The following is a 25,806-nucleotide window of genomic DNA, read 5'->3' on the forward strand; positions in this document are numbered from 1 at the left end:
CAGATCCTACCATCAGACAGTGTATTCCAGATCCTAACATCCAGACAGTGTATTCCAGATCCTAACCCCCAGACAGTGTATTCCAGATCCTAACCCCCAGACAGTGTATTCCATATCCTAACACCAAATAGTGTATTCCAGATACTAACATCCAGACAGTGTATTCCAGATCCTAACATCCAGACAGTGTATTCCAGATCCTAACATCCAGACAGTGTATTCCATATCCTAACATCCAAATAGTGTATTCCAGATCCTAACATCCAGACAGTGTATTCCTTTTCCGAACATCCAGAAGATGTATTCCAGATCCTAGTATCCAGACAGAGTATCTCAGATCCTAACATCCAGACAGTGTATTCCAGATCCTAACATCCAGACAGTGTATTCCAGATCCTAACCCCCAGACAGTGTATTCCATATCCTAACACCCAGACACTGTATTCCAGATCCTAACATCCAGACAGTGTATTCCAGATAATAACATCCAAATAGTGTATTCCAGATCCTAACATCCAGACAGTGTATTCCAGATCCTAACATCCAGACGTGTATTCCAGATAATAACATCCAGACGTGTATTCCAGATCCTAACATCCAGACAGTGTATTCCAGATAATAACATCCAGACGTGTATTCCAGATCCTAACCCCATGTCAGTGTAATCAAAATTCTAAACCCCAAAAAGTGTATTCCAGATTTGAATCCCCAGGTAGCATATTCTAGATCCTAGATCCAGACAGTGTATTCCAGATTCTAAACCCCAGACAGTGTATTCCAGATCCTAACATCCAGACAGTGTATTCCAGATCCTAACATCCAGACAGTGTATTCCATATCCTAACATCCAGACATTGTATTCCAGATCTTATCCCCCAGACAGTGTATTCCAGATCCTAACCCACAGACAGTGTATTCCAGATCCTAACATCCAGACAATATATTCCAGATTCTAACCCCCAGACAGTATATTCCAGATCCTAACATCCAGACAGTGTATTCCAGATCCTAACATCCAGACAGTGTATTCCATATCCTAACATCCAAATAGTATATTCCAGATCCTAACATCCAGACAGTGTATTCCTTTTCTGAACATCCAGAAGGTGTATTCCAGATCCTAGCATCCAGACAGAGTATCTCAGATCCTAACATCCAGACAGTGTATTCCAGATCCTAACATCCAGACAGTGTATTCCAGATCCTAACATCCAGACAGTGTAGTCCAGATCCTAACCCCCAGACAGTGTATTCCATATCCTAACACCAAATAATGTATTCCAGATACTAACATCCAGACAGTGTATTCCAGATCCTAACATCCAGACAATGTATTCCAGATCCTAACATCCAGACAGTGTATTCCATATCCTAACATCCAAATAGTGTATTCCAGATCCTAACATCCAGACATTGTATTCCTTTTCCGAACATCCAGAAGGTGTATTCCAGATCCTAGCATCCAGACAGAGTATCTCAGATCCTAACATCCAGACAGTGTATTCCAGATCCTAACATCCAGACAGTGTATTCCATATCCTAACATCCAAATAGTGTATTCCAGATCCTAACATCCAGCCAGTGTATTCCTTTTCCGAACATCCAGAAGGTGTATTCCAGATCCTAGCATCCAGACAGAGTATCTCAGATCCTAACATCCAGACAGTGTATTCCAGATCCTAACATCCAGACAGTGTATTCCAGATCCTAACCCCCAGACAGTGTATTCCATATCCTAACCCCCAGACACTGTATTCCAGATCCTAACATCCAGACAGTGTATTCCAGATAATAACATCCAAATAGTGTATTCCAGATCCTAACATCCAGACAGTGTATTCCAGATCCTAACATCCAGACGTGTATTCCAGATCCTAACCCCATGTCAGTGTATTCAAAATTCTAAACCCAAAAAAGTGTATTCCAGATCTGAATCCCCAGGTAGCATATTCTAGATCCTAGACCCAGACAGTGTATTCCAGATTCTAAACCCCAGACAGTGTATTCCAGATCCTAACATCCAGACAGTATATTCCAGATCCTAACATCCAGACAGTGTATTCCAGATCCTAACATCCAGACAGTGTATTCCATATCCTAACATCCAAATAGTATATTCCAGATCCTAACATCCAGACAGTGTATTCCTTTTCTGAACATCCAGAAGGTGTATTCCAGATCCTAGCATCCAGACAGAGTATCTCAGATCCTAACATCCAGACAGTGTATTCCAGATCCTAACATCCAGACAGTGTATTCCAGATCCTAACATCCAGACAGTGTAGTCCAGATCCTAACCCCCAGACAGTGTATTCCATATCCTAACACCAAATAATGTATTCCAGATACTAACATCCAGACAGTGTATTCCAGATCCTAACATCCAGACAATGTATTCCAGATCCTAACATCCAGACAGTGTATTCCATATCCTAACATCCAAATAGTGTATTCCAGATCCTAACATCCAGACATTGTATTCCTTTTCCGAACATCCAGAAGGTGTATTCCAGATCCTAGCATCCAGACAGAGTATCTCAGATCCTAACATCCAGACAGTGTATTCCAGATCCTAACATCCAGACAGTGTATTCCATATCCTAACATCCAAATAGTGTATTCCAGATCCTAACATCCAGCCAGTGTATTCCTTTTCCGAACATCCAGAAGGTGTATTCCAGATCCTAGCATCCAGACAGAGTATCTCAGATCCTAACATCCAGACAGTGTATTCCAGATCCTAACATCCAGACAGTGTATTCCAGATCCTAACCCCCAGACAGTGTATTCCATATCCTAACCCCCAGACACTGTATTCCAGATCCTAACATCCAGACAGTGTATTCCAGATAATAACATCCAAATAGTGTATTCCAGATCCTAACATCCAGACAGTGTATTCCAGATCCTAACATCCAGACGTGTATTCCAGATCCTAACCCCATGTCAGTGTATTCAAAATTCTAAACCCAAAAAAGTGTATTCCAGATCTGAATCCCCAGGTAGCATATTCTAGATCCTAGACCCAGACAGTGTATTCCAGATTCTAAACCCCAGACAGTGTATTCCAGATCCTAACATCCAGACAGTATATTCCAGATCCTAACATCCAGACAGTGTATTCCATATCCTAACATCCAGACAGTGTATTCCAAATCTTATCCCCCAGACAGTGTATTCCAGATCCTAACCCCCAGACAGTGTATTCCAGATCTTAACCCCCAGACAGTGTATTCCAGATCCTAACCCCCAGTCAGTGTAATCCAGATCCTAACCCCCAGACAGTGTATTCCAGATCATAACCCCCAGTCAGCGTATTCCAGATCCTAACCCCCAGACAGTGTGTTCCAGATCCTAACCCCCAGACAGTGTATTCCAGATCCTAAACCCCAGACAGTGTAATCCAGATCTTAACCCCCAGACAGTGTAATCCAGATCCTAAACCCCAGACAGTGTAATCCAGATCCTAACCCCCAGACAGTGTATTCCAGATCATAACCCCCAGTCAGCGTATTCCAGATTCTAAACCCCAGACAATGTAATCCAGATCTTAACCCCCAGACAGTGTAATCCAGATCCTAAACCCCAGACAGTGTAATCCAGATCCTAACCCCCAGACAGTGTATTCCACATCCTAACCCCCAGACAGTGTATTCCAGATCCTAACCCCCAGACAGTGTATTGCAGATCCTAAACCCCAGACAGTGTGATCCAGATCCTAACCCCCAGACAGTGTATTCCAGATCCTAAACACCAGTCAGTGTATTCCAGATCCTAACCCCCAGGCAGTGTAATCCAGATCCGAACATCCAGACAGTGTATTCCTTTTCCGAACATCCAGACAGTGTATTCCAGATCCTAGCATCCAGACAGTGTATTCCAGATCCTAACATCCAGACAGTGTATTCCAGATCCTAGCATCCAGACAGTGTATTCCAGATCCTAACATCCAGACAGTGTATTCCAGATCCTAACCCCCAGACAGTGTATTCCAGATAATAACATCCAAATAGTGTATTCCAGATCCTAACATTCAGACAGTGTATTCCAGATCCTAACATCCAGACGTGTATACCAGATCCTAACCCCATGTCATTTTCTAGATCCTAGCCCCAGACAGTGTATTCCCGATTCTAAACCCCAGACAGTGTATTCCAGATCCTAACCCCCAGACAGTGTATTCCAGATCCTAACATCCAGACAATATATTCCAGATCCTAACCTCCAGACAGTGTATTCCATATCCTAACATCCAGACTGTGTGTTCCAGATTCTAAGATTCAGACAGCGTATTCCAGATCCTAACATCCAGACAGTGTATTCCATATCCTAACATCCAGACAGTGTATTCCATATCCTAACATCCAGACAGTGCATTCCTGATCTGCATCCCCAGGTAGCATATTCTAGATCCTAACCCCAGACAGTGTATTCCAGATCCTACCCCCAGACAGTGTATTCCAGATCTTAACCCCCAGTCAGTGTATTCCAGAGCCTAATCCCCAGACAGTGTATTCCAGATGCTAACCCACAGACAGTGTATTCCAGATCCTACCCCCCAGAGAGTGTATTCCAGACCCTCAATCCAGACAGTGTATTCCAGATCCTAATCCCCAGAGAGTGTATTCCAGATCCTAACATCCAGACAATATATTCCAGATCCTAACCTCCAGACAGTGTATTCCATATCCTAACATCCAGACAGTGTGTTCCAGATTCTAAGATTCAGACAGCGTATTCGAGATCCTAACATCCAGACAGTGTATTCCATATCCTAACATCCAGACAGTGTATTCTATATCCTAACATCCAGACAGTGCATTCCTGATCTGCATCCCCAGGTAGCATATTCTAGATCCTAACCCCAGACAGTGTATTCCAGATCCTACCCCCAGACAGTGTATTCCAGATCTTAACCCCCAGTCAGTGTATTCCAGAGCCTAATCCCCAGACAGTGTATTCCAGATGCTAACCCACAGGCAGTGTATTCCAGATCCTACCCCCCAGAGCGTGTATTCCAGACCCTCAATCCAGACAGTGTATTCCAGATCCTAATCCCCAGACAGTGTATTCCAGATCCTAACCCCCAGTCAGTGTATTCCAGATTCGAACACTCAGACAGTGTATTCCAGATCCTAATCCCAGACAGAGTATTCCAGATAATAACATCCATATAGTGTATTCCAGATCCTAACCTCCAGACGGTGTATTCCAGATCCTAACCCCCAGACAGTGTATTCCAGATCCTAACCCTCAGACAGTGTATTCCAGATCCTACCATCCAGACAGTGTATTCCATACCCTAACATCCAGACAATATATTCCAGATCCTAACATCCAGGCAGTGTATTCCAGATCCTAACATCCAGACAGTGTGTTCCAGATTCTAACATCCGGACAGTGTATTCCAGATCATAACATCCAGACAGTGTATTCCAGATCCTAACATCCAGACAGTGTATTCCACTCCTAACCCCCTGAAAGTCTATTCCATATCCTAACATCCAAATAGTGTATTCCTTTTCTGAACATCCAGAAGGTGTATTCCAGATCAGAACATACAAATAGTGTATTCCAGATCCTAACATACAGACAGTGTATTCCAGATCCTACCATCAGACAGTGTATTCCAGATCCTAACATCCAGACAGTGTATTCCAGATCCTAACCCCCAGACAGTGTATTCCAGATCCTAACCCCCAGACAGTGTATTCCATATCCTAACACCAAATAGTGTATTCCAGATACTAACATCCAGACAGTGTATTCCAGATCCTAACATCCAGACAGTGTATTCCAGATCCTAACATCCAGACAGTGTATTCCATATCCTAACATCCAAATAGTGTATTCCAGATCCTAACATCCAGACAGTGTATTCCTTTTCCGAACATCCAGAAGATGTATTCCAGATCCTAGTATCCAGACAGAGTATCTCAGATCCTAACATCCAGACAGTGTATTCCAGATCCTAACATCCAGACAGTGTATTCCAGATCCTAACCCCCAGACAGTGTATTCCATATCCTAACACCCAGACACTGTATTCCAGATCCTAACATCCAGACAGTGTATTCCAGATAATAACATCCAAATAGTGTATTCCAGATCCTAACATCCAGACAGTGTATTCCAGATCCTAACATCCAGACGTGTATTCCAGATAATAACATCCAGACGTGTATTCCAGATCCTAACATCCAGACAGTGTATTCCAGATAATAACATCCAGACGTGTATTCCAGATCCTAACCCCATGTCAGTGTAATCAAAATTCTAAACCCCAAAAAGTGTATTCCAGATTTGAATCCCCAGGTAGCATATTCTAGATCCTAGATCCAGACAGTGTATTCCAGATTCTAAACCCCAGACAGTGTATTCCAGATCCTAACATCCAGACAGTGTATTCCAGATCCTAACATCCAGACAGTGTATTCCATATCCTAACATCCAGACAGTGTATTCCAGATCTTATCCCCCAGACAGTGTATTCCAGATCTTAACCCCCAGACAGTGTATTCCAGATCTTAACCCCCAGACAGTGTATTCCAGATCCTAACCCCCAGTCAGTGTAATCCAGATCCTAACCCCCAGACAGTGTATTCCAGATCATAACCCCCAGTCAGCGTATTCCAGATCCTAAGCCCCAGACAGTGTATTCCAGATCCTAACCCCCAGACAGTGTATTCCAGATCCTAACCCCCAGACAGTGTATTCCAGATCCTAAACCCCAGACAGTGTAATCCAGATCCTAACCCCCAGACAGTGTATTCCAAATCCTAACCCCCAGACAGTGTATTGCAGATCCTAAACCCCAGACAGTGTAATCAAGATCCTAACCCCCAGACAGTGTATTCCAGATCCTAAACCCCAGTCAGTGTATTCCAGATCCTAACCCCCCAGACAGTGTATTCCAGATCCTTACCACCAGACAGTGTATTCCAGATCCTAAACCCCAGACAGTGTAATCCAGATCTTAACCCCCAGACAGTGTAATCCAGATCCTAAACCCCAGACAGTGTAATCCAGATCCTAACCCCCAGACAGTGTATTCCAGATCCTAACCCCCAGACAGTGTATTCCAGATCCTAAACCCCAGACAGTGTATTCCAGATCCTAACCCCCAGACAGTGTATTCCAGATCCTAAACCCCAGACAGTGTATTCCAGATCCTAACCCCCAGACAGTGTATTCCAGATCCTAACCCCCAGACAGTGTATTCCAGATCCTAAACCCCAGACAGTGTAATCCAGATCCTAACCCCCAGACAGTGTATTCCAGATCCTAAACCCCAGACAGTGTAATCCAGATCCTAACCCCCAGACAGTGTATTCCAGATCCTAAACCCCAGACAGTGTAATCCAGATCCTAACCCCCAGACAGTGTATTCCAGATCCTAACCCCCAGACAGTGTATTCCAGATCCTAAACCCCCAGTCAGTGTATTCCAGATCCTAAACCCCAGACAGTGTAATCCAGATCCTAACCCCCAGACAGTGTATTCCAGATCCTAAACCCCAGACAGTGTATTCCAGATCCTAAACCCCAGACAGTGTATTCCAGATCCTAAACCCCAGTCAGTGTATTCCAGATCCTAACCCCCAGACAGTGTAATCCAGATCCTAACCCCCAGACAGTGTAATCCAGATCCTAATCCCAGTCAGTATATTCCAGATTCTAACCCCCAGTCAGTGTATTCCAGATCCTAAACTCCAGACAGTGTATTCCAGATCCTAATCCCAGACAGTGTGTTCTAGATCCTAAACCCCAGACAGTGTAATCCAGATCCTACCCCCCAGCGGATCGGTGTGCAATTTTGGAAGGCTGCCCCGATCTCCCCCCCCCCCCTCCCCCCCCACCCCCACCCATTCCCTTCAGCCCCATTCTATTTGCGAACCCTTCACTCCACCCCCACCTCCTCACCCAGCCTCTACCTGGTAACCCCCCCCCCCCTCTGGCCTGATTCCTGGCATCCACAGTAATTTGCTTTTATCTGGAGGAAGCTTCAGGTACGTGGGTAGATTGGAGAAGCTGAGGCTGTTCTCCTGAGAGAGGAAAAGGTCACTGCACCAGGGACCCAGGTTCGATTCCGACCTGAGATGGAGTCCGTGTGGAGTCCGGATATTCTCCCCGTGTCTGCGGGCATTTCCTCCGGGTGCTCGGGTTTCCTCGCACAGTCCAAGGTTGTGCACACTAGGTGGATTGGCCATGCTAAATTGCTCCCTAGTGTCCAGGGATGTACAGGTTAGGTTACGGGGATAGAGCGGGGGAGTGGGCCTAGGTAGGGTGCTCTGTCAGAGGGTTGGGGCAGACTCGGTGGGCCGAATGGCCTCCTTCTGCACTGTAGGAATTCTATGTTTCTGCAGAAGCATGCTTAGAGGCCGGCAGATTACAGCACCAGGACAGACATATTTCAGGCTGCATTTTAAAGTGATTCATTCTGTCCTTTCTCAACGAAAAATGGCTTTGATAGCAGTGGGACCGGAAGAAGCCAGGCCCCACACTGCAAAACGCGCTGCGGGGGAGCTGAATGACCCGTCTGTTACATTTATAAATTCCTGTGCTCCTAATCATAAAGAAAACTGCTGATGTAAACTTGTCACAATGTGGTTAAATCCTTCTGCCAGCAATGGCACTACCAGGGTAGGTTGTGAAACAGTATATTTTTGATCACCAGGTGTCACCGCTGTTTGGAACTATCTATAACGCTATCTATTTTGTAGCCAAAGCTATGAATAACAATAGAAAACACCAAGCCTGGGTCTCTGGTAGCAACATAGCAATGTTTTCCAGGAACATAAAATTTGATGGCTTTAATCAGAAGATCTGGACTGATAAAAATGGGGACAGCTTCACCGATTATGTAATCCTGGACACTGATGGCAAAGGGACTGAACTGTATCGCACGTATACCGTAGACATGGAAGCAGACCTGCTACGATTGACAGGGAGAACAATTAATTTTCCCAATGGAATCTTACCGAAAACAGACTCAGCTTGCTGGTTTACCCGTGGGAAAATCTGCACAGGAGGTAACGTGACATTTAAAAAATATTACACTTATTGGGGTTCTTTATTCCAGCCAGGGAGCTAATTGTCCGGGCAAAAATGTGATGTTGCATCGATGTCAAAGATCATGGGCTGGATTTTTTGTGACATTTAAAATAGAGTGGGAATTCATTCCCGCTGCCCTCCCGCCCATGCCTAATTTCACCCCCAAGTCGAAACTGACAGCCGGCCTGCCATATTTAAATAATTATCAAGGGTCAATTGAGCTTGTTAACGAGCCAGTTGACCCTGATAATATGCTGCTCGCAGCAAGTACATTTCTCTCTCTTCCACACCAGATGCTGTCTTTGTTTCCCTCTCTCTCTCTCCTGCTCTCTTTATTTCCATTCAAAAACTTGGAGACCGAAAGTTTATCCAGTTAGTTCAGTTGCTTTGTTTTCAGGTGTGAACATTTTATAATTTTCTCCCAGTAAGTCTCACCCTGTCCCCATGGTAACCAAACCACCCAGGCTTGTTAGGCAGTCGTCGAAGAAGATCACATGACTATCTTCTCTACTCCCTTTTACCTGGAAGTAAAGAGACAGTCCAAAACATAACCATCTTATACAACTTCACATTCATTATAGAAGGACAGAGCCTTATTCCTTCAGGTTTTAATAATTGTCAGAGTTTTTCAAGGGCTGGTACAGACTCGATGGGCCGAATATCCTCATTCCGCACTGTAAATTCTATGATCTATGATTATAAATAAGGCATTTTTAAATACTTTTCTTTCTCTCTTTTTTCACTCTTATTCAAATCCTTATTTTTTTTTACTTTGTACCTGAAATTGATATTGAATCACACTCTCTACCTTAACGCTTCCTTCTCCATTCACTTCAGTTCCAGGTGCCTGGTTTCACTCTCTGCGAGTTTTCAGCTTGCTCTTTCCTCAACCTATAGTGCAAAATCTAATTGCAATGAAACATGCAAGGGCCAGTCTCAGTATAATGGCAGATGCTGGTGGATGCCTTGTCACAGCAAACGATGGCTCGATATGTTCTATTAAGTGGTGTTATAAATGAATGTCTACTCAGACAAATGATTCCGACAGGTGGTTTAACTACAGTGAGTGTCACTCAAGTCAGATCTGCCCCAATTGAGTCTGCAGTGGCACTTTGTACAGAAGTTGCCGCAGGAACGGAGACTCTGCTGATTTCAGCTCTCCTCTCCCTAGGCATTGAGGCCACTTGTGCTGCTTCTGTTGCTGCCTCAGCAGATGTTAACAAATTCTGTATAAACCGGGACTCAAACCTGAGGCCTCCTTAGGTTGCGTGGTTGGCATTATAGCTCTTGGCACAATTACCCACTGAGCCAGTTCTGCTGTTTATCTTAAATTGTAGGTGTAAACGTGGTCTCATGATCTCTGACATTACAGGTATTAAAAGACAAATCTCTCTCTCTCTGTCCATGTTGCAACCAGCACACATTTTTTCTGCCATGCCGACAAGAAAGGATAGCCATTCATTCACAAGGCCTCACAGAAATCTGTTGCCTGTAAACTTCACTCCTCTCCAGAACCGCTGAAAATTCATATTGGACTTAAAACATTAACTCGGTTGCTGAGTATTCCCTGCCTTTCCTGTTTTTGCTTCAAGTTTTCTCATTGGGCTTCCGTTGTCCCTGAGCATTTAATATTGTTTCTGCCTTTAAGGCCTTGTCAGGATCTAGACTTCCTCTTCATTGTTCTAATAGATATTTAAATCAGGTTCCCAGGAAGATTAGGTGTGGGAGGTCATCTTCTAGTAGGGCGCACGCTGGGATCGAACCGGGTCCTCGGCGCCGTACTGTTGACTGTGCCATTCTTATACTAAGCTGTATATAGTCCTTTATTTTCACCACTTTAACATAAGGGTCCTGCACACACAGGGTTAATGTGGGACTGAGTACAGTACCACCCACACAGTGATTCAAAAAGGCACATGACCCAGATCTAGGGCCAGTGTTGTGTTGAGCAGAGATGTGTGAACACCTAAACATTTGAGATAGCTCCTTGCCTGGACACTTTACTGCATATATGTATAGTGGACTTCCGGTGGCGGCTATGAGCTGAGTGTTTGCTTGAAAGGTGGCTTTGTCTAAGAATCTTTAACCCAACAAACGGGCACCAAAAATACTTACAATCCCCCAGCCTGAACCCCCATTGATCGCACTGCCAAGCAGGATTGGAAAGAACCAACCGCCCAGCCGAAAATCCAGTAGAAACGAGGGGAGGGAAACCTCAGTCTCGGAGCAGGAAGCCGCACATGGAGGCACAGAACTGGTGAGAGTCGACCCCGCAGAGTTCCCAGCACAGACCCAGGCGCCAATCGACAAGTTGACAACTTTCATCACCTCCGAGCTCCAGAGACCTGGGGAGGAGATGAGAAGATACCTCCGGGAGCTGTTGAGGCGGCAGTGGAAGTTGAGGGAGTCAATGGTGCACCGGTTTCTTCCCACAATACCCGAAAGACGTGCTGTTAGGTGAATTGGACATTCTGAATTCTCCCTCTGTGTACTCGAACAGGCGCGGGAATATGGCGACTGGGGGATTTTCACAGTAACTTCATTGCAGTGTTAATGTGAGCCTACTTGTGACACTAATAAAGATTACTATAACCCTGGTTACAGCTCCTTTCGCTGGTGGATATTCTGGCCTTGCTGAAGTCGATGGTCTTTTAAATGGCTGGCTGCATTTTCCAGCCATGCCTCACTGGAATGGAGGCACAAAAATCCACCCTTAGAATCTGGTGACTGCCTGCAGTCCCAGTCCTGGCCACTGCTGCCACTGGCGCTGCCAGCCAATCTCACTGGTTGGTAGGTAGGTGAGCTGGGACTTCCACAGAAATGGGGGGTAAAAAACCCATTTCCAGCCAGAGTGTTAAAGGGCAGAGGGGCTACTGTGATTGGCGGGGTTGTGTTCACCACTGAAGGACAGATTACCCCCCCCCCCCCCACCTGAAACACCCTTCCCATCATCCTGTGTTGAATCCAGTTAGACACCTTTGGAAGAAATGGGATGATAATAATAAACTGCCAAAAGTTTCAAGTACTTTTATTTCTCTTTAACTTTGTTCTAATGTCATGTTATTCTATTTACTTCTTATTTTAGGAATTGATCCTTTCTTTGCTGTAACAGTGTCATTGATGGTCACCTTTGCTGCGGTTTTCAGCATGGGCCTTGTCTATGGTATAAGGTATAGTCTTTGGCAAATTACTCTTAATAGTAAAAGGTTTCGGGTCTAAGTGTTAAGTTGAAATCTATTTTTCGATCATACACGTTTATGCACATTTTTATCCGTCACCTGATCTTGAATCAATGGCAGACACTGGGTTGGTGGGGGAGTTAAAATCAAGCAGGTTACATCGCACTCAGATCCTGACGTTAACTTACACAGGTTCTGTGGTGGGTGAGCAGACGGAAGTCTCATAAATTTATACAAATCAAGATAATATCCTGGGGCTAGTTTTATCCAGGGCTTGAATGAGGGAGATGCTGTGACGTTAATGTTTCGCAAGCCGCCATGGCCTACTTAAGAGGACTTGTGACTCAGTAGACAGTGCCCCTGTCATTGAGACAGAAACTCTGGGTTTAAGCCCTACTCCAGGACTTTGCGGCTATTGAAGGAACATTAATGATGTGGGTTAACAGGCTGCTTATCATTCCAGCATTTTGCAGAGTCACAGAATTGTTACGATGCAGAAGGAGGCTATTTGGTCCATTGTGGCTGCACTGGCACTCCAGGAGAGCATCATGACTCAGCACCATTCCCCTGCCTTTTTCCCATACCATTTCACATTGTTTCTATTCAAATTATCATCAACAATGCCCTTTTGAATGCCCTGATTGAACCTGCCTCCACCACACTTCCGGACAATAGATTCCGGACTCAAACCACTTGTGCGGAAAACAAAAGGTCTCACGTCACATTTGCCTCTTTTGCAAATAACTTTAAACCTGTGCCCTCTCGTTCCTGATCCTATTACGAGGAGGAACAGTTTCTCCCTGTCTACTCTGTCCAGCCCCCTCATGATTTTCAACATCTCTATCAAATCTCCTCTCAGCCTTCTTCTCTCCAAGGAGAACTGTCCCAACCTCTCCAAACGATCCTCAAAACTGAAGTCTCGCATCTCTGGAACCATTCTTGTGAACCTCTTCCGCACTGCCTCCAATGTGTTCACATCCTGCCTGTAGTTTGACGCTCAGAACCGCTCCCCACTATTCCCTAAAGGGGAAAGATGTATGTGAGAAAATACCAAACAAACATGTCCCAATTGGTCAATTGGTTCAGAATGGGGGCCAATTCATTTCCCATAACTGGTGAGCCACGGGATGGTGCCCGCTTGTGGCCTTCAGCTCCCTGGTGACACTCAAATGTGCTGCAAACCCAGTAGCAGTTCAGCCCGATTCCGGCTTCGGACAAGTGGCAAGTTTGCTTCAGCTACTAACCCTCTCTAGTTGGAACTAGAAAATCGACCCATCATGGGTGGGATCCTCCAGGGGTGCGGCACACTCCCGCCGGCAGCGGGATACTCCATCACACCAGCCAGCCAGACAATGGAGTTTCCCATTGTGGGAAGCCCCATGCCATTGGGAAATCCCAGGGCGTGGGTGCGCTGCCGGCGCAACGGAGAATCCAGCCCCATATTGTTTTAACCCACCCGTGTCGAATTAACCATGAAAGAGTGTGGAGCAACTAACAATGAATCAGAGAGATACCAACAGTGAGACAGAATAAATATAACATTGAAATAGAGTGTTACTAACTCCGAATGCTATCGACACAACAAGAAGCTCACAGAGTAACAAAGTAAAAAGAAAAGGAAAGGTGTTGCATTAATATAGCAGTTTTCATAATCTCCGGACATCCCAAAGTTTTACAGCCATTGAAGTACTTCTGAAATGTTTTCACTGTTGTAATATAGGGAAATAGACAGCTAATTTTCATGCAGTATGATCCCACCAAGATCAGTGAGAGAAATGACCCAGTAATCAGTTTCACTAATTGATGAGAAAAGAGACAACTGTCAAAGCTTTTCATCTTGCACTCATTAGGACAGTTCACAAGAATGGCAATAGTAAAGGGGAAAACAATTTATACTGCATGAGAAGAAAGTGCTGATTAGTTGGCAAGTGGACTCTTAGTGGTAGCGGTGTTATCATGGAGCTTGCACTCATAGAATCCTAGAATCCTGGGGAACAGTTACTACCTTTGCTATTAGTATTCTTGCGAGCTGACCTGATGAGTGCTAGATGAAAAGATTCGACAGCCTGCCTCCTTTTTCAGCAATACTCAAGTTCTGTACTACCAAATGGCTATTTCTTTTGGCAACGACGGTTAAGGGATAAATATTGGCTGGGGCTCCAGAAGAACCTCCCAGCTCTCCTTTGAACAGTACCATGGGGAATTCTTACATGCACCTGACTGTGGGTTTAGCATCCCATCCAGAGGACAGCACCTCTGACTGTGCAGCATTTTCTCAGTAACGCATTGTCAGCCAAGATTATGTGCTCAAGTCTCTGGAGCGGAATATGAATGCTTACCCCACTGACTGAGGGATGAGAGTTTTACTACAACACCAAGGCTGACTCATTGAATGAAACTAACAGTGAAATGGAGTGTCACGGACAAAACATTAAGTATTCGCGATTCATTTGCTGCTGATTTTCTTACTTTTACTTGTAATTTTCCCATGGTGCGATTTCTAATTTCTCACCCCCAGGCGGAGAATTATCCAAATAAAATTACTGAAGGGCCCAGATAAGATTCTACTGACCCTCAATGATGTAACATTTATAAATCCACAGCTCAGTAGGAAGGTTGGTACTTCGGTTGAATACTAATTATATTATCAGTTATACTAATTTATATTATAATATCTGAATTTGTAATTTGAACCTTAAAAAGTAGTGAGTAAAATCAGTGTTATTCACAATGATGCATGTAAATATCGTTCTGTCAGAATCTAACATTTTCATGTCTGGCTTGAAGAAACTCAGCGGTGAAGGTAGTCAATTTAGTGAAGGCGGACAAAGCATTTCTGAGACCAGGGATGGGAAGTCTCCCATGTGGTCATGCTCAATCAGAAGTCTGACTCCTGCCACCCACGAAAACTCAAATATAGCAGTCTATGAGGTAAATTTAATATCTTATATACATACATAGCTATTTAGTTCTAGCATTTACAATTTTAAGCTTTAACAGTGAAAAGAATTGCACCACTCTGATCACAATTAAACGTCCTCTGATGTGTGATAAAGGATCGGGGGGGCAGTGTTTAAAGTTAAAAATCGCCGCCATTTTTACAGCGGATAAATGCCTAGCGCATCTGTGTTCTACTCTGGCGAGGCGGGATACATCACTGAAGTAATTAATTCAAGCTTCCCCAGAGTTAGGCACTTGATTTAAGGGCTTACTGAAACCAGACAGCTAAATGGGGACAGGACCTGCTATCCTTAGCAGAAAGCAACGAGCACAGAGGTTTGGAGCGAAATACAGCACAGTGATCCAGGGAATGTGGTCCACATATGAAGAATACTACTGGTGTGGGGGAGAGTGGTTAGCACTGCTGCTTCATATCGCCAGGAACCTGGGGCGTCATTCTCCGACCCCCCGCCGGGTTGGAGAATCGCCGGGGGCTGCCGTGAATCCCGCCCCCGCCGGTTGCCGAAGTCTCCGGTACCGGATATTCGGCGGGGGCGGGAATCAGGCCGCGCCAGTTGGCGGGCCCCCCCGCTGGATTCTCCGGCCCGAATGGGCCGAAGTCCCGCCGATAAATTGCCTGTCCCGCCGGCGTGGATTAAACCACCTTTTGAACGGCGGGACAAGGCGGCGTGGGCGGGCTCCGGGGTCATGGGGGGGGCGCGGGGCAATCTGACCCCGGGGGGTGGCCCCACGGTGGCTTGGCCCGCGATCGGGGCCCACCGATCTGCGGGCGGGCCTGTGCCGTGGGGGCACTCTTTCCCTTCCGCCTCCGCCACGGTCTCCACCATGGCGGAGGCGGAAGAGACTCCCTCCACTGCGCATGCGCGGGAAATGTTCAGCGGCCGCTGACGCTCCCGCGCATGCGCCGCCCCAACATGTCATTTCCGCGCCAGCTGGCGGGGCAACAAAGGCCATTTCCACCAGCTGGCGGGGCGGAAATTCCTCCGGCATCGGCCTAGCCCCTCAATATTGGGGCTCGGCCCCCAAAGATGCGGAGCATTCCGCACCTTTGGGGCGGCGCGATGCCCGTCTGATTGGTGCCGTTTTGGGCGCCAGTCGGCGGACATCGCGCCGTTTTGGGAGAATTTCTTCCCTGGGTTCAATTCCAACCTTGGGTGACTGTGTGGAGTCTGCACAATCTCCCCGTGTCTGCGTGGGTTTCTTCCGGGTGCTCCGGTTTCCTCCCACAGTCCAAAGATGTGCAGGTTAGGTGGAATGGCCACGTTTAATTGCTCCTTATTGTCCAAAAGGTTAGGTGGGGTTAGTGGGTTACGGGGGATAGGGTAGGGGCGTGGGCCTAGGTAAAGTGTTCTTTCAGAGGGTCGGTGCAGACTTGATGGGCCGAATGGCCCCCTTCTGCACTGCATGGATTCTATGAGATCACCCCCCAGGAGAGATGTAAATTCAGGTAAGCTAAGTGTTATGCCTGTAATAAGAGGAGGAAATGCAAGGCTAGATAGAGCTTACAGGGCAGCAACAAAAGTTACATTCCCACTCACACGGTACACAGTGTTGAGAATGACCCTGAAAACGGGTTTGAAGTATACAGTTTAAACAACATTACGGTGGACAAGACGGCCCCATTTACAATTGTGTTCATGGTAAACGGTCAATCACTTGGAACTTAGGTGGACACGTGGACGTCTGCTGCAGTTGTAGGTGAGCAACGTATCGTTATTTATAAAGTGGGGTCCAGGCCCTGAAGTTAAGAAGTACGAAGGCCAGGCCAGCCAAGTATATGAGTGTTTGCAAATATTTTTGTTTAAAAGCAGCGCTCCTTTAACATGTTCCTGGCTGCCATGGAATTTTGCATTGTTATATTTGTAACAATAGCTCCAAATGTGACCATTCATCAGTCGGATATCACGCATTCTAAATGAAAAAAACAAATTCTTCTTTACAGGGCGACTGGGTTTGGTTGAAAAAGTTTCCTTCTGAAGAGTGTGGAAATATCAAGCCAGGTGCAAGCGTTGTGTTTGACATGGTAGGTTCAAAATGAAAAGAATACAGACGCTGAAAGGGTTAGCCACGTCAGTTGATGAGTATGGAGTTCAGGTCCTGCCCATGGCACTTTCTGACCAGTTACTTGCGGGTAATAAAGGAGCACAGGAACTGGAATAGGCCACTCGGCTTTCGGAGCCAGTTTCCTGCATTGCTGATCCCAGATGTACCGTTGACTGTCTGTCTAAAGGGTCTGTGTAACATCACTCCAGATTGGTGGGCCTGTCAGAGGGAAATTCCTGCTGACAGCATGCTCAGAATGGGGTCTGGGGATGGAAGCAGGTGGTGGAGGTGCAGGCAGGCCCACTGTGAAGAGTGACGTGACAAGGGCTTCACATGTATCAGGTGTAGCATTATTAATAGTGAACAATTGACATTTTCATTTCCCCAAACTGTAGATTGTGCCCCACTAACCACCCCCCCCCCCCCACCCCGCACAGTGCCCACTCAGTTCTTCTCACTCTTCTCGATCTTCCGTGGTCTACTGCTGCATCTACGTGTCCCCCCAGGATGTACATCAGAGGCAGCCTGCTGCTTTCCATACCCTGTGCCGTTGTGTCCTTGGCGGATGTCCTCTGGTGGGCCTGGAGCCGGTGGGCCATGGCAGACTTACCTATGCCACAAGTGTCACCGTGCCACCTTGTTCTGCCACTGCCCTTGAGATGCGCCGGTGTCAGGAGGGGGGATTTGGGAGAACTGGAAAACATCTTCTTGGTGGCAGGTCCCGGGTTGGTCGCCAGTGCTTCCACCCCCCCTGACTGCACCCATAGGGCCCTGGGAGGAGGGGCAGCTGGAATGAGCTCGAGAGGCTTCTGAAATATCTGGCTTGGCCAGTACTGATGGCTTCCCAATGTCTGCATCATGGTGTCGATGCCCTCGGCGATGCTCCTCAGCGACTGGGACATTGGGCGCGATCTTCCCAAAAGGGAACAAAGTTGCCGAGCTTTTAGCCACATGATTCCCGACACTCGCAGTGCCGAGAAACATGTGGCTATTCTACGCGACTCGCTTTGAAAAAGGATCCTAAATGGGGAACGCGCAGCCGAGGCCGCACATTGCCCCGTTCTGTACAGTGGGAGCTCGGCTCACCGGAATTCCCTGTTGTCGCGAGATGGCGTCCCAATCTCCGAGGCCAGCAAAAGAAAACCCCAACCTCGCCCCAGTCTGAATGTAACATGGGACCCCCGACCCCCCTGATCTCTCTCCCCCCCCCCCCCCCCCCCCACACACACACACACACACACACGCACACACCGAAGGAGGGCAACCCGGCTCGATGATGCATAAAATGCCAGCTTGGCACCTTGGCAATGCCAACCTGGCACCCTGGAAGTTCCCCTGCAAGGTGGCAGTGCCACCTGGGCATCTTGGCATACCAGGTTGGCATCCAGGTGGCATTGCCAGGGTGACAGCCTAATAGTGCCAGGGTGCTCAGGTGGCAAGCAGTGCTAGGGCATCTCCCTGCCAAAAGGTCAGCTGGGGACCTCTGATCCTCTTAGAGACCCACACATGTGCAGTTCTGTCTGGCCTCCCGTTTGTAGCCAACCGAAAGTATGGCTTTGTACACCTCTACCAAATCTCCCCTGGTGGCATGTGTACACCACGAGAGAGCGACAAATGGTCAAATAGTACAAGATGTGATATTGCCATTCCATCCTCCTGCAGTCAGTCTGGCTATAGGTCACTGTTTTCATTGAAATGTTTGGCAACATGTACATGGGTAGAGGATGGAATCTTGTGCAAATTACTTGGCAAAGGCAATGGATATATGTTTCCAAATAATAGACCTTGCAAACACTTTTCCGTACTCGCTATGATATCTGAACTGAATGTAAAATGTCTAAATGAATAGTTTAAGATGAAGTGAGAAGTTGAAACTCCATTGCCTTGTTGGAACAGCTGTGCAACATAACGTGTCATAGTGGAGCTGACTGTTTCTCTCAACGAGATTCTCCAAACTTGGTCCAGATCTTCCAAGCTGCTTCCCCATAGGAAAGGAGAAAACAAATCACAAGTCAGCTTCTGTCACCATTGCTCATCTCCTGAAATTTCTTACAGGATGGAGAATCTTTAAAGCTGGTGTTATGGGTGGGGGTGGGGAGAAAGTTAATTGAAACAGCTACGATTTCCTCTCTCAACATCTGTCCATGTACAAAAAAGGTGCATTTGATTTGCTTCCCGCCGTTATAGGTGTCAGCCTATTTCCCAACCACTTGGTTTTGGGGTGAACCAATTTCTGTTACAAACCCAGCAGAAAGGATGAACTCAGAGGGTTAGTTAATTTGCATACACTCAAACGTGGGAGGGAGCAACATTGCCTCTTTTCATTTATATAATAAAAGAGTCCAATGGTGTATTCCTTCACAGAGGTTGGCAGGCTAAAACTGCTGAATAATTCACTTTTCCAGTAGAGATGTCTTCCATGATGAGAAAGACACACAGAGATAATTTTAGGAGATTGTATAGAAGTTTAGATGTTCCATTAGAAACAGTGTAGGTGGAGGCAAGGCATTCAAACCTGGAAGGCGTCCCTTTTCTATGTGGCTGCTTGCTAGATGGAAGATGGCAGACTGATTTGTAATATAGTAAGACAGTGGGCTGGATTCTCCGCACCCCGACGCCGAAATCGCGGCCGATGCCGGGGCAGAGAATCCATTTCGCCACACGAAATCGGGACTGGCGCCAGTTCCCCGATTCTGCGGGCCCCTAAAAGCAGCGTACATGCCGCGTAGCACCTACCTGGGGCCATTGCTCGAGGCCCCCACCCGGCCAAAGTCGCGACAGCGTGGATCTAATGTGGTCCCGCCGGTCGGGATACTAGCGCGCTGGTTGCGGACTCAGTCGGGGGCGGGCCAATCAGAGGGCAGGGGGGACCTTATCTGCGGCTGGGCAATGTTTGGGCGGGCGGTCAGGGTCGGGCGCGCGGCCGATGGGGGGGTGTCTATTTTCAGTGTCCAGCTCTGCAGTCTGAATTTGCCATGGAACATGGCACGGAATCTAGCCCAGTATAATTGGCTCTCCAAGCTAGTGGGACCATATCACATGACTCCCACCTCTCCACTTTGGTTTTGACAAAGGACATATATCCCAATTAATGTTCCAACCATTAATATTTTGAAAGAAAAGTTGCAGGGCTCTTTGTCCTAGCAGACTAGTAGACTCCGTTGGGGGTTAGGGTTTTTATTTATCTTATGCTGGGCACTCTCACAGGCTTAAATACAAAGCCTTGGCCTAAAGTCGGTGTACCTGATTGATGATGTCACCAGTGCTAACGAGAGTCACCTCTTAAAGAGACACTGCCCCAACATAACATATAATACATAACAGCATTTGCACAATTCCATTTGAAATTCATCGCTGCAGCCCACATGGGTTGTTGATATCTCTTCAGAGATAAAATGAGACACAAATTTCTTTGATCCTACCAAATTGGCTACGATTGTTTGAAGGTCATGTGGCTTCGGTCGTTTTAAAAGGTCATTGCCCAGTGGTACATCTTTAGGATTTAGCCATGAAGATATTTATTATATACACATTTCATAAAAATCTAGTGTGAACTCTTAGTTCCGTTACACTGTTTAAGAGCTTGCTCCATTGGAACATGGAGGGCAGTCCAGGATAGTTATAGAGAACAAAAAATGGAGTGGGAAGATGCAGATTTTTCTATTGTGGTGGATAAATGTTTTTGTTGCAAGGGCAACGGTCGGATGCCTAGTTTTCTTATTTGACAAGGTGACGTACGTCAACACTTAGCATAAAGATTATTTCACATTATTTCTTATTGATTTAAATCTGTCTTTTCTATGGTCGCACCTATTGATAGATTTTCATTGATTTAGATGAAGGACTTTAGGCATGAAAACATAAACCTTTTCCTTGGATTCTTCCATGACTGTGGAATGCTTGCTATCGTGACGGAGTTCTGCATCCGTGGGAGCCTGCTCGATCTGCTGAGAAATGAAGATGTGAAATTGGACTGGATGTTCAAGTCATCACTTCTGCTGGATTTGATCAAGGTTGATGATATTTCTGATACTCCTGGTCCTGTGAACATTGTGGAGATTGTTACTGTTAAACCATGCAATATAATTTTACTATGGAGTGGGGGGGGGGCAATATTACATTGCAACAAGGGAACCTAGGGTAATCTTCATTGGGTCATTCACCAAGAGATTTTGCATGGAAGGGAATGTACGTCAATGCAGCATACTAGGGCTGCCTGGCACGTTCATGCATTTTGGTGCAAATTGTTTAATTTTGTCAAGAGTATTTTAATAAACAAATACAAAAGGATTAACAAAGAAAGACTAGCATTTCTATCTTTGGCATCTGTCACAACCACAGGATATTACAAAGTGCTTTACACCAAATTAAAGTACAGCAATATGCTCCAGAATACCTTATTATACTTTGCCACCCAGGTTTGTAACAAGGTAGCTGATTTAAACCCCAGCAATTGTACAGATGTTGCAAATCGCTTTGCTGCTCTCTGAGTAGGGAAGAGGGAAAGCAGCCAGAGTTTCTTGCTTCCGATCCTGTTTAATAATCCCTGCTGGAAAATACTTACATGTGTGGCCATTTTGCAAAGAGAGGGCCGGGTTTGGCTATGGTGCCCAAATGGGCAAAATAAGCTGCCAGTGGTAAGTGGCAATTATTTATGGAATGACGACATGAATGAATCAGTATTTTCAGTGTCCACTGTGGGATATTCATAAAATATCCCAAAATATCTGTGCCCGTTGTTATTTTTGATGCTCAGTAAAATATAGCTTTTGTGGGAGAAACTACAGATAATAAGCTAGTATTGAAATTAAGTATTTGATTATTTAATTGGATATGAAGGGTGATATGCCATCATATTCACACATTGCTCTAGGTGACATCCAATTCCCATCCAACCATCATTGAGCACCCATCATTGCTGATTAATGTGGTATTACATAGAATATAGAAGTTTGTGGACCATGTACCATAACAAGTAAGAATGATTTTAGTGTTATTTAGTCTGGAAATGGTAAGCAAATCCTGCGCAAGCAGTTAGACAATTTTCCATTCATCTACTACCACAGGGCATGAGGTATTTACATCATCGAGACTATGTACATGGAAACTTGAAGTCGCGAAATTGTGTGGTAGATGGACGCTTTGTCCTTAAAGTGACAGATTATGGATATATCGATGTGGCCAAAGCCCAGAACATTCCATTGGTGGAACCTTCAGCAGAAGGTAAAAAAGGCAAAGCAGATTGCTTCTCACATATTTCCTTGCTTCTCACCTTGGTGTACATTTATTGCAGTAAGTATTCTATATGCAACCCATGTCAACGTTGCTTATTGCGCTGGGACCTGGACAGTCTGCAATTGTTGCTTTTTAAACTGTCACGTCTTTTCTTTATTCTTTCATGGGATGTGGGCATCACTGGCAAGGCCAGCATTTGCTGCCCATCCCTAATTGTCCTTGAACTGAGTGGCTTGCCACACCATTGCAGGGGGCAGCTAAGCGTCAACCACATTGCTGTGGATCTGGAGCCACACATAAGCCAGACCACAAAAGGATGGCAGATTTCCTTCCCTAAAGAGCATTAGGGAACCAGGTGGGTTTTTACAACAATGTTTTCATGGCACCATTACTGAGGCTAGCTTTTCAATTCCAGATTATTGCTTGAACTCATATTGCATCAGCTACCGTGGTGCGATTTGATCCCTTGAACCTTTGAACCCGGAACATTAGCCTGGGTATCTGGATTGCTAGTCCAGTGTGATTACCACTTCGCCACTGTCTCTTCTGTCTATAATAATAATCTTTATTAGCGTCACAAGTAGGCTTACATTAACATTGCAATGAAGTTACTGTGAAAATCCCCGAGTCGCCACATTCCGGCGCCAGTTCGGGTACACAGAGGGAGAATTCAGAATGTCCAATTCACCTAACAGCACATCTTTCGGGACTTGTGGGAGGAAATCAGAGCACCCGGAGGAAACCCATCACAGACATAGGGAGAACGTGCAGACTCCGGGCACAGACAGTGACCCAAGCCGGGAATCGAACCTGGAACGCTAGCGCTGTGAAGCAACAGTGCTAACAACTGTGCTACCGTGCTGTCTATGATGTATTCAAATATTTTGAACCTAGAAATGACACCTTGTGAAGATTATTTAGCATATCATATTAGATTCCTTCTTTCACTATTTCAACAGGCGCATAAGATTATTCTAAGTAGGTTCATGCCTGTGTGTAATAACATTGCACAAAAGCATTAATTGTCCATCTATTAATCCTCATAGAATGTTATTTTAAAACCTTTCTGTCTTACAGATATTTGGGTTGCCCAAATACAGTTTGGAAGTTTCTACAATTTGATTTCAGAAATGACTATGTAGGTGTACACCATAATTAAGGGCAATAAATTATAGTGAGAAAGGCTGCGTGGGTCCTAACTCCAACCTGGTGGCTCATCCAAACAGCTACTGTTTGTAAAAGATTCTATCTAAGCAGAGCTGGTAGATTATTTAGACATCGGGAAGCGTTCAAAGCAAGCCAATACCTACATGTACATTATTATCTGCTGCTCCTGACAAATCTGTTGCTTTCTTCACCCTTTATTCATTCTTTCTTTATATCGCAATAGCAACTAAAGCATCATAATGCAGTCATCTATATGACAGAAGTTGATAAATTCTTGATTTCCCGAGGAATTAAGGGCTATGGAGAGAGAGCGGGTAAATGGAGTTGAAATCAGCCATGATTGAATGGTGGAGTGGACTCGATGGGCCGAATGGCCTTACTTCCGCTCCTATGTCTTATGGTCTTATGGTCTTATATTTCAAAAACTTATAAAACTGCTGATGATCTGCTTCAACACATCAGTGAACTGCCCTGCAAAGACAATTAACTAGATGTTAAATGCTTTGGATTAGATATTGGGCCCGATCGAACAGCCTTGTCAAGCCCGAGTTGGGACACGACGAGCCGGTTAAATCTCGGAGAGGCCTCTCGTGAGATTTGCGACGCTCAGGGCGCCTCGCGGGATCTAATGTCGCGATCTGGATCTCGCCTTCACTGGGCAGGAACCAGATTTGCATATTTAAGTGAGCAGTTAGGCTCACTTAAATATGTCTGCGCCAGATTCTCCTAAGGCCCGGGTTCAAATGCCCGTCCCTAGGAGACCTCGCTATGGTGCCGTTTAGCACTGATCTACGCAAACGTGAACCAGGTGTGACTGCACCTGTAGGGTCTCCTAGACCATCAAAGGCCCTCGGGTTGTGAGGCTCTGGGTGGGATGGTACCCTGGCGCTCCTGCTGCCATATGGGCATGTTGGCACTGCTATCTTGACACCTTGGTACTGCCACATGGGCACCAAGGCACTGCCACTCAGGCACCCTAGCAGTGTACCGAGTCACCTTGGCACTTTAGCACTGCCAGGTGCCAAGCTGCCTGAATGCCAGATTGACACTGGCAGGGATTGGGCCCAGAGGTGCCCGGCCCTTATGAGGTTGGGTGAGGGAGGGGCTCGAGGACCCACTAACAGGTAAGTTGGGGCATGCAGATGGGGGGGGGGGGGGGGGGGTTGGAAGCCGAGGTGGGGGGCCTAGAGATCAGGGAGATCGGGTGGCATTTAAAAATGGCTGAGCTCGTCAGTACAGGGAATGAAGATAAGTGCGGCCTCTGCGGGGTATTCCTCACCAAGAGCAAAGAGTCCCCTTTGATAGTGCCCCAGGCGCTGAGAAACACCCTGCTAAATGCGCCCAAAGCGGGACTCTTTTTTCCCTGTTAAATGGCGCCCACTGCTCCTTTCTTTCTTCCTGAGGATTAACACTAAAGTGCCGCAGTTTCACATAATCACAGAATTGTTATGACGCGGAAGTAGGCCCGTGGTGTTTGCACTGCCTCCCCAAATGAGCATTATAACTTAGTGCCATTCCCCTGCCTTTCCCCCGCAGCTGTACATATTGTTCCCATTTGATGCACGATCAATGACCACTAAAGCGAGGTTGTAGTCCAACTGAAGGCTTTAATAAGCTAGATGTTTCCCCCAGCAGCTCAGGCACAGAATGAAGGCTGCTGGGGCGGCACGGGCTCTTATACCCCGCCTAGCAGGGCGGAGCTACCATACATCTTGACCAATAGGAAGCATACAGTTTCTACCAATGGTGTTCCAGCATTACCAGGTACAGTAATACCTCTACTACCACATTCACTCCCTGTTAAAAAAAGAGTCCGGCGGGGGTGGTGGCCTGATACTACAAACATGGCAACGTGGTAGAAATTAGTTATGGAGGTACCGTAATACCTCCGTACAGCGTTTTGTAACTACTTACAAGTCTAGTAACTATTTACAATTTATGATTTAAATTTACAATTTAAAATGAAGCAATCAGTCGATCGGGGGCCCTGGTCGTCTTCTGTGATCGTCGGGGCTTCGGTGGTGACTCCGGTGGAGGCTCGGGCGTCTGTGACTCCGGGAGCATGGCTTCGATCTCCATGGCAGCTTCGGCACCCCTAGACGGCGCTGGTGGGGAAAACGGTTGACCTGGGAAGGGAGCGCCTGTGGGGTGCATCGGTGGGTGGGGGG

The 25,806-nt window shown here is 46.1% G+C and overlaps 1 protein-coding gene across 1 annotated transcript in view; it reads left to right on the plus strand.

The window, feature by feature from the left end:
- Positions 1 to 25,806, plus strand: part of LOC140421205 (retinal guanylyl cyclase 2-like) — a 122,040-nt gene that overhangs the window by 23,919 nt on the left and 72,315 nt on the right. The window contains exons 4-10 of the mRNA XM_072505735.1: positions 8,677 to 9,031; positions 12,139 to 12,223; positions 14,751 to 14,847; positions 15,020 to 15,163; positions 17,136 to 17,216; positions 21,073 to 21,249; positions 22,303 to 22,459. Of these exons, the coding sequence (XP_072361836.1) occupies positions 8,677 to 9,031; positions 12,139 to 12,223; positions 14,751 to 14,847; positions 15,020 to 15,163; positions 17,136 to 17,216; positions 21,073 to 21,249; positions 22,303 to 22,459 (1,096 nt within the window). The remainder of the gene's footprint in view (positions 1 to 8,676; positions 9,032 to 12,138; positions 12,224 to 14,750; positions 14,848 to 15,019; positions 15,164 to 17,135; positions 17,217 to 21,072; positions 21,250 to 22,302; positions 22,460 to 25,806) is intronic.

This window comes from Scyliorhinus torazame, chromosome 5, assembly GCF_047496885.1.
Source record: "Scyliorhinus torazame isolate Kashiwa2021f chromosome 5, sScyTor2.1, whole genome shotgun sequence".
Lineage (NCBI taxonomy): Eukaryota > Metazoa > Chordata > Chondrichthyes > Carcharhiniformes > Scyliorhinidae > Scyliorhinus > Scyliorhinus torazame.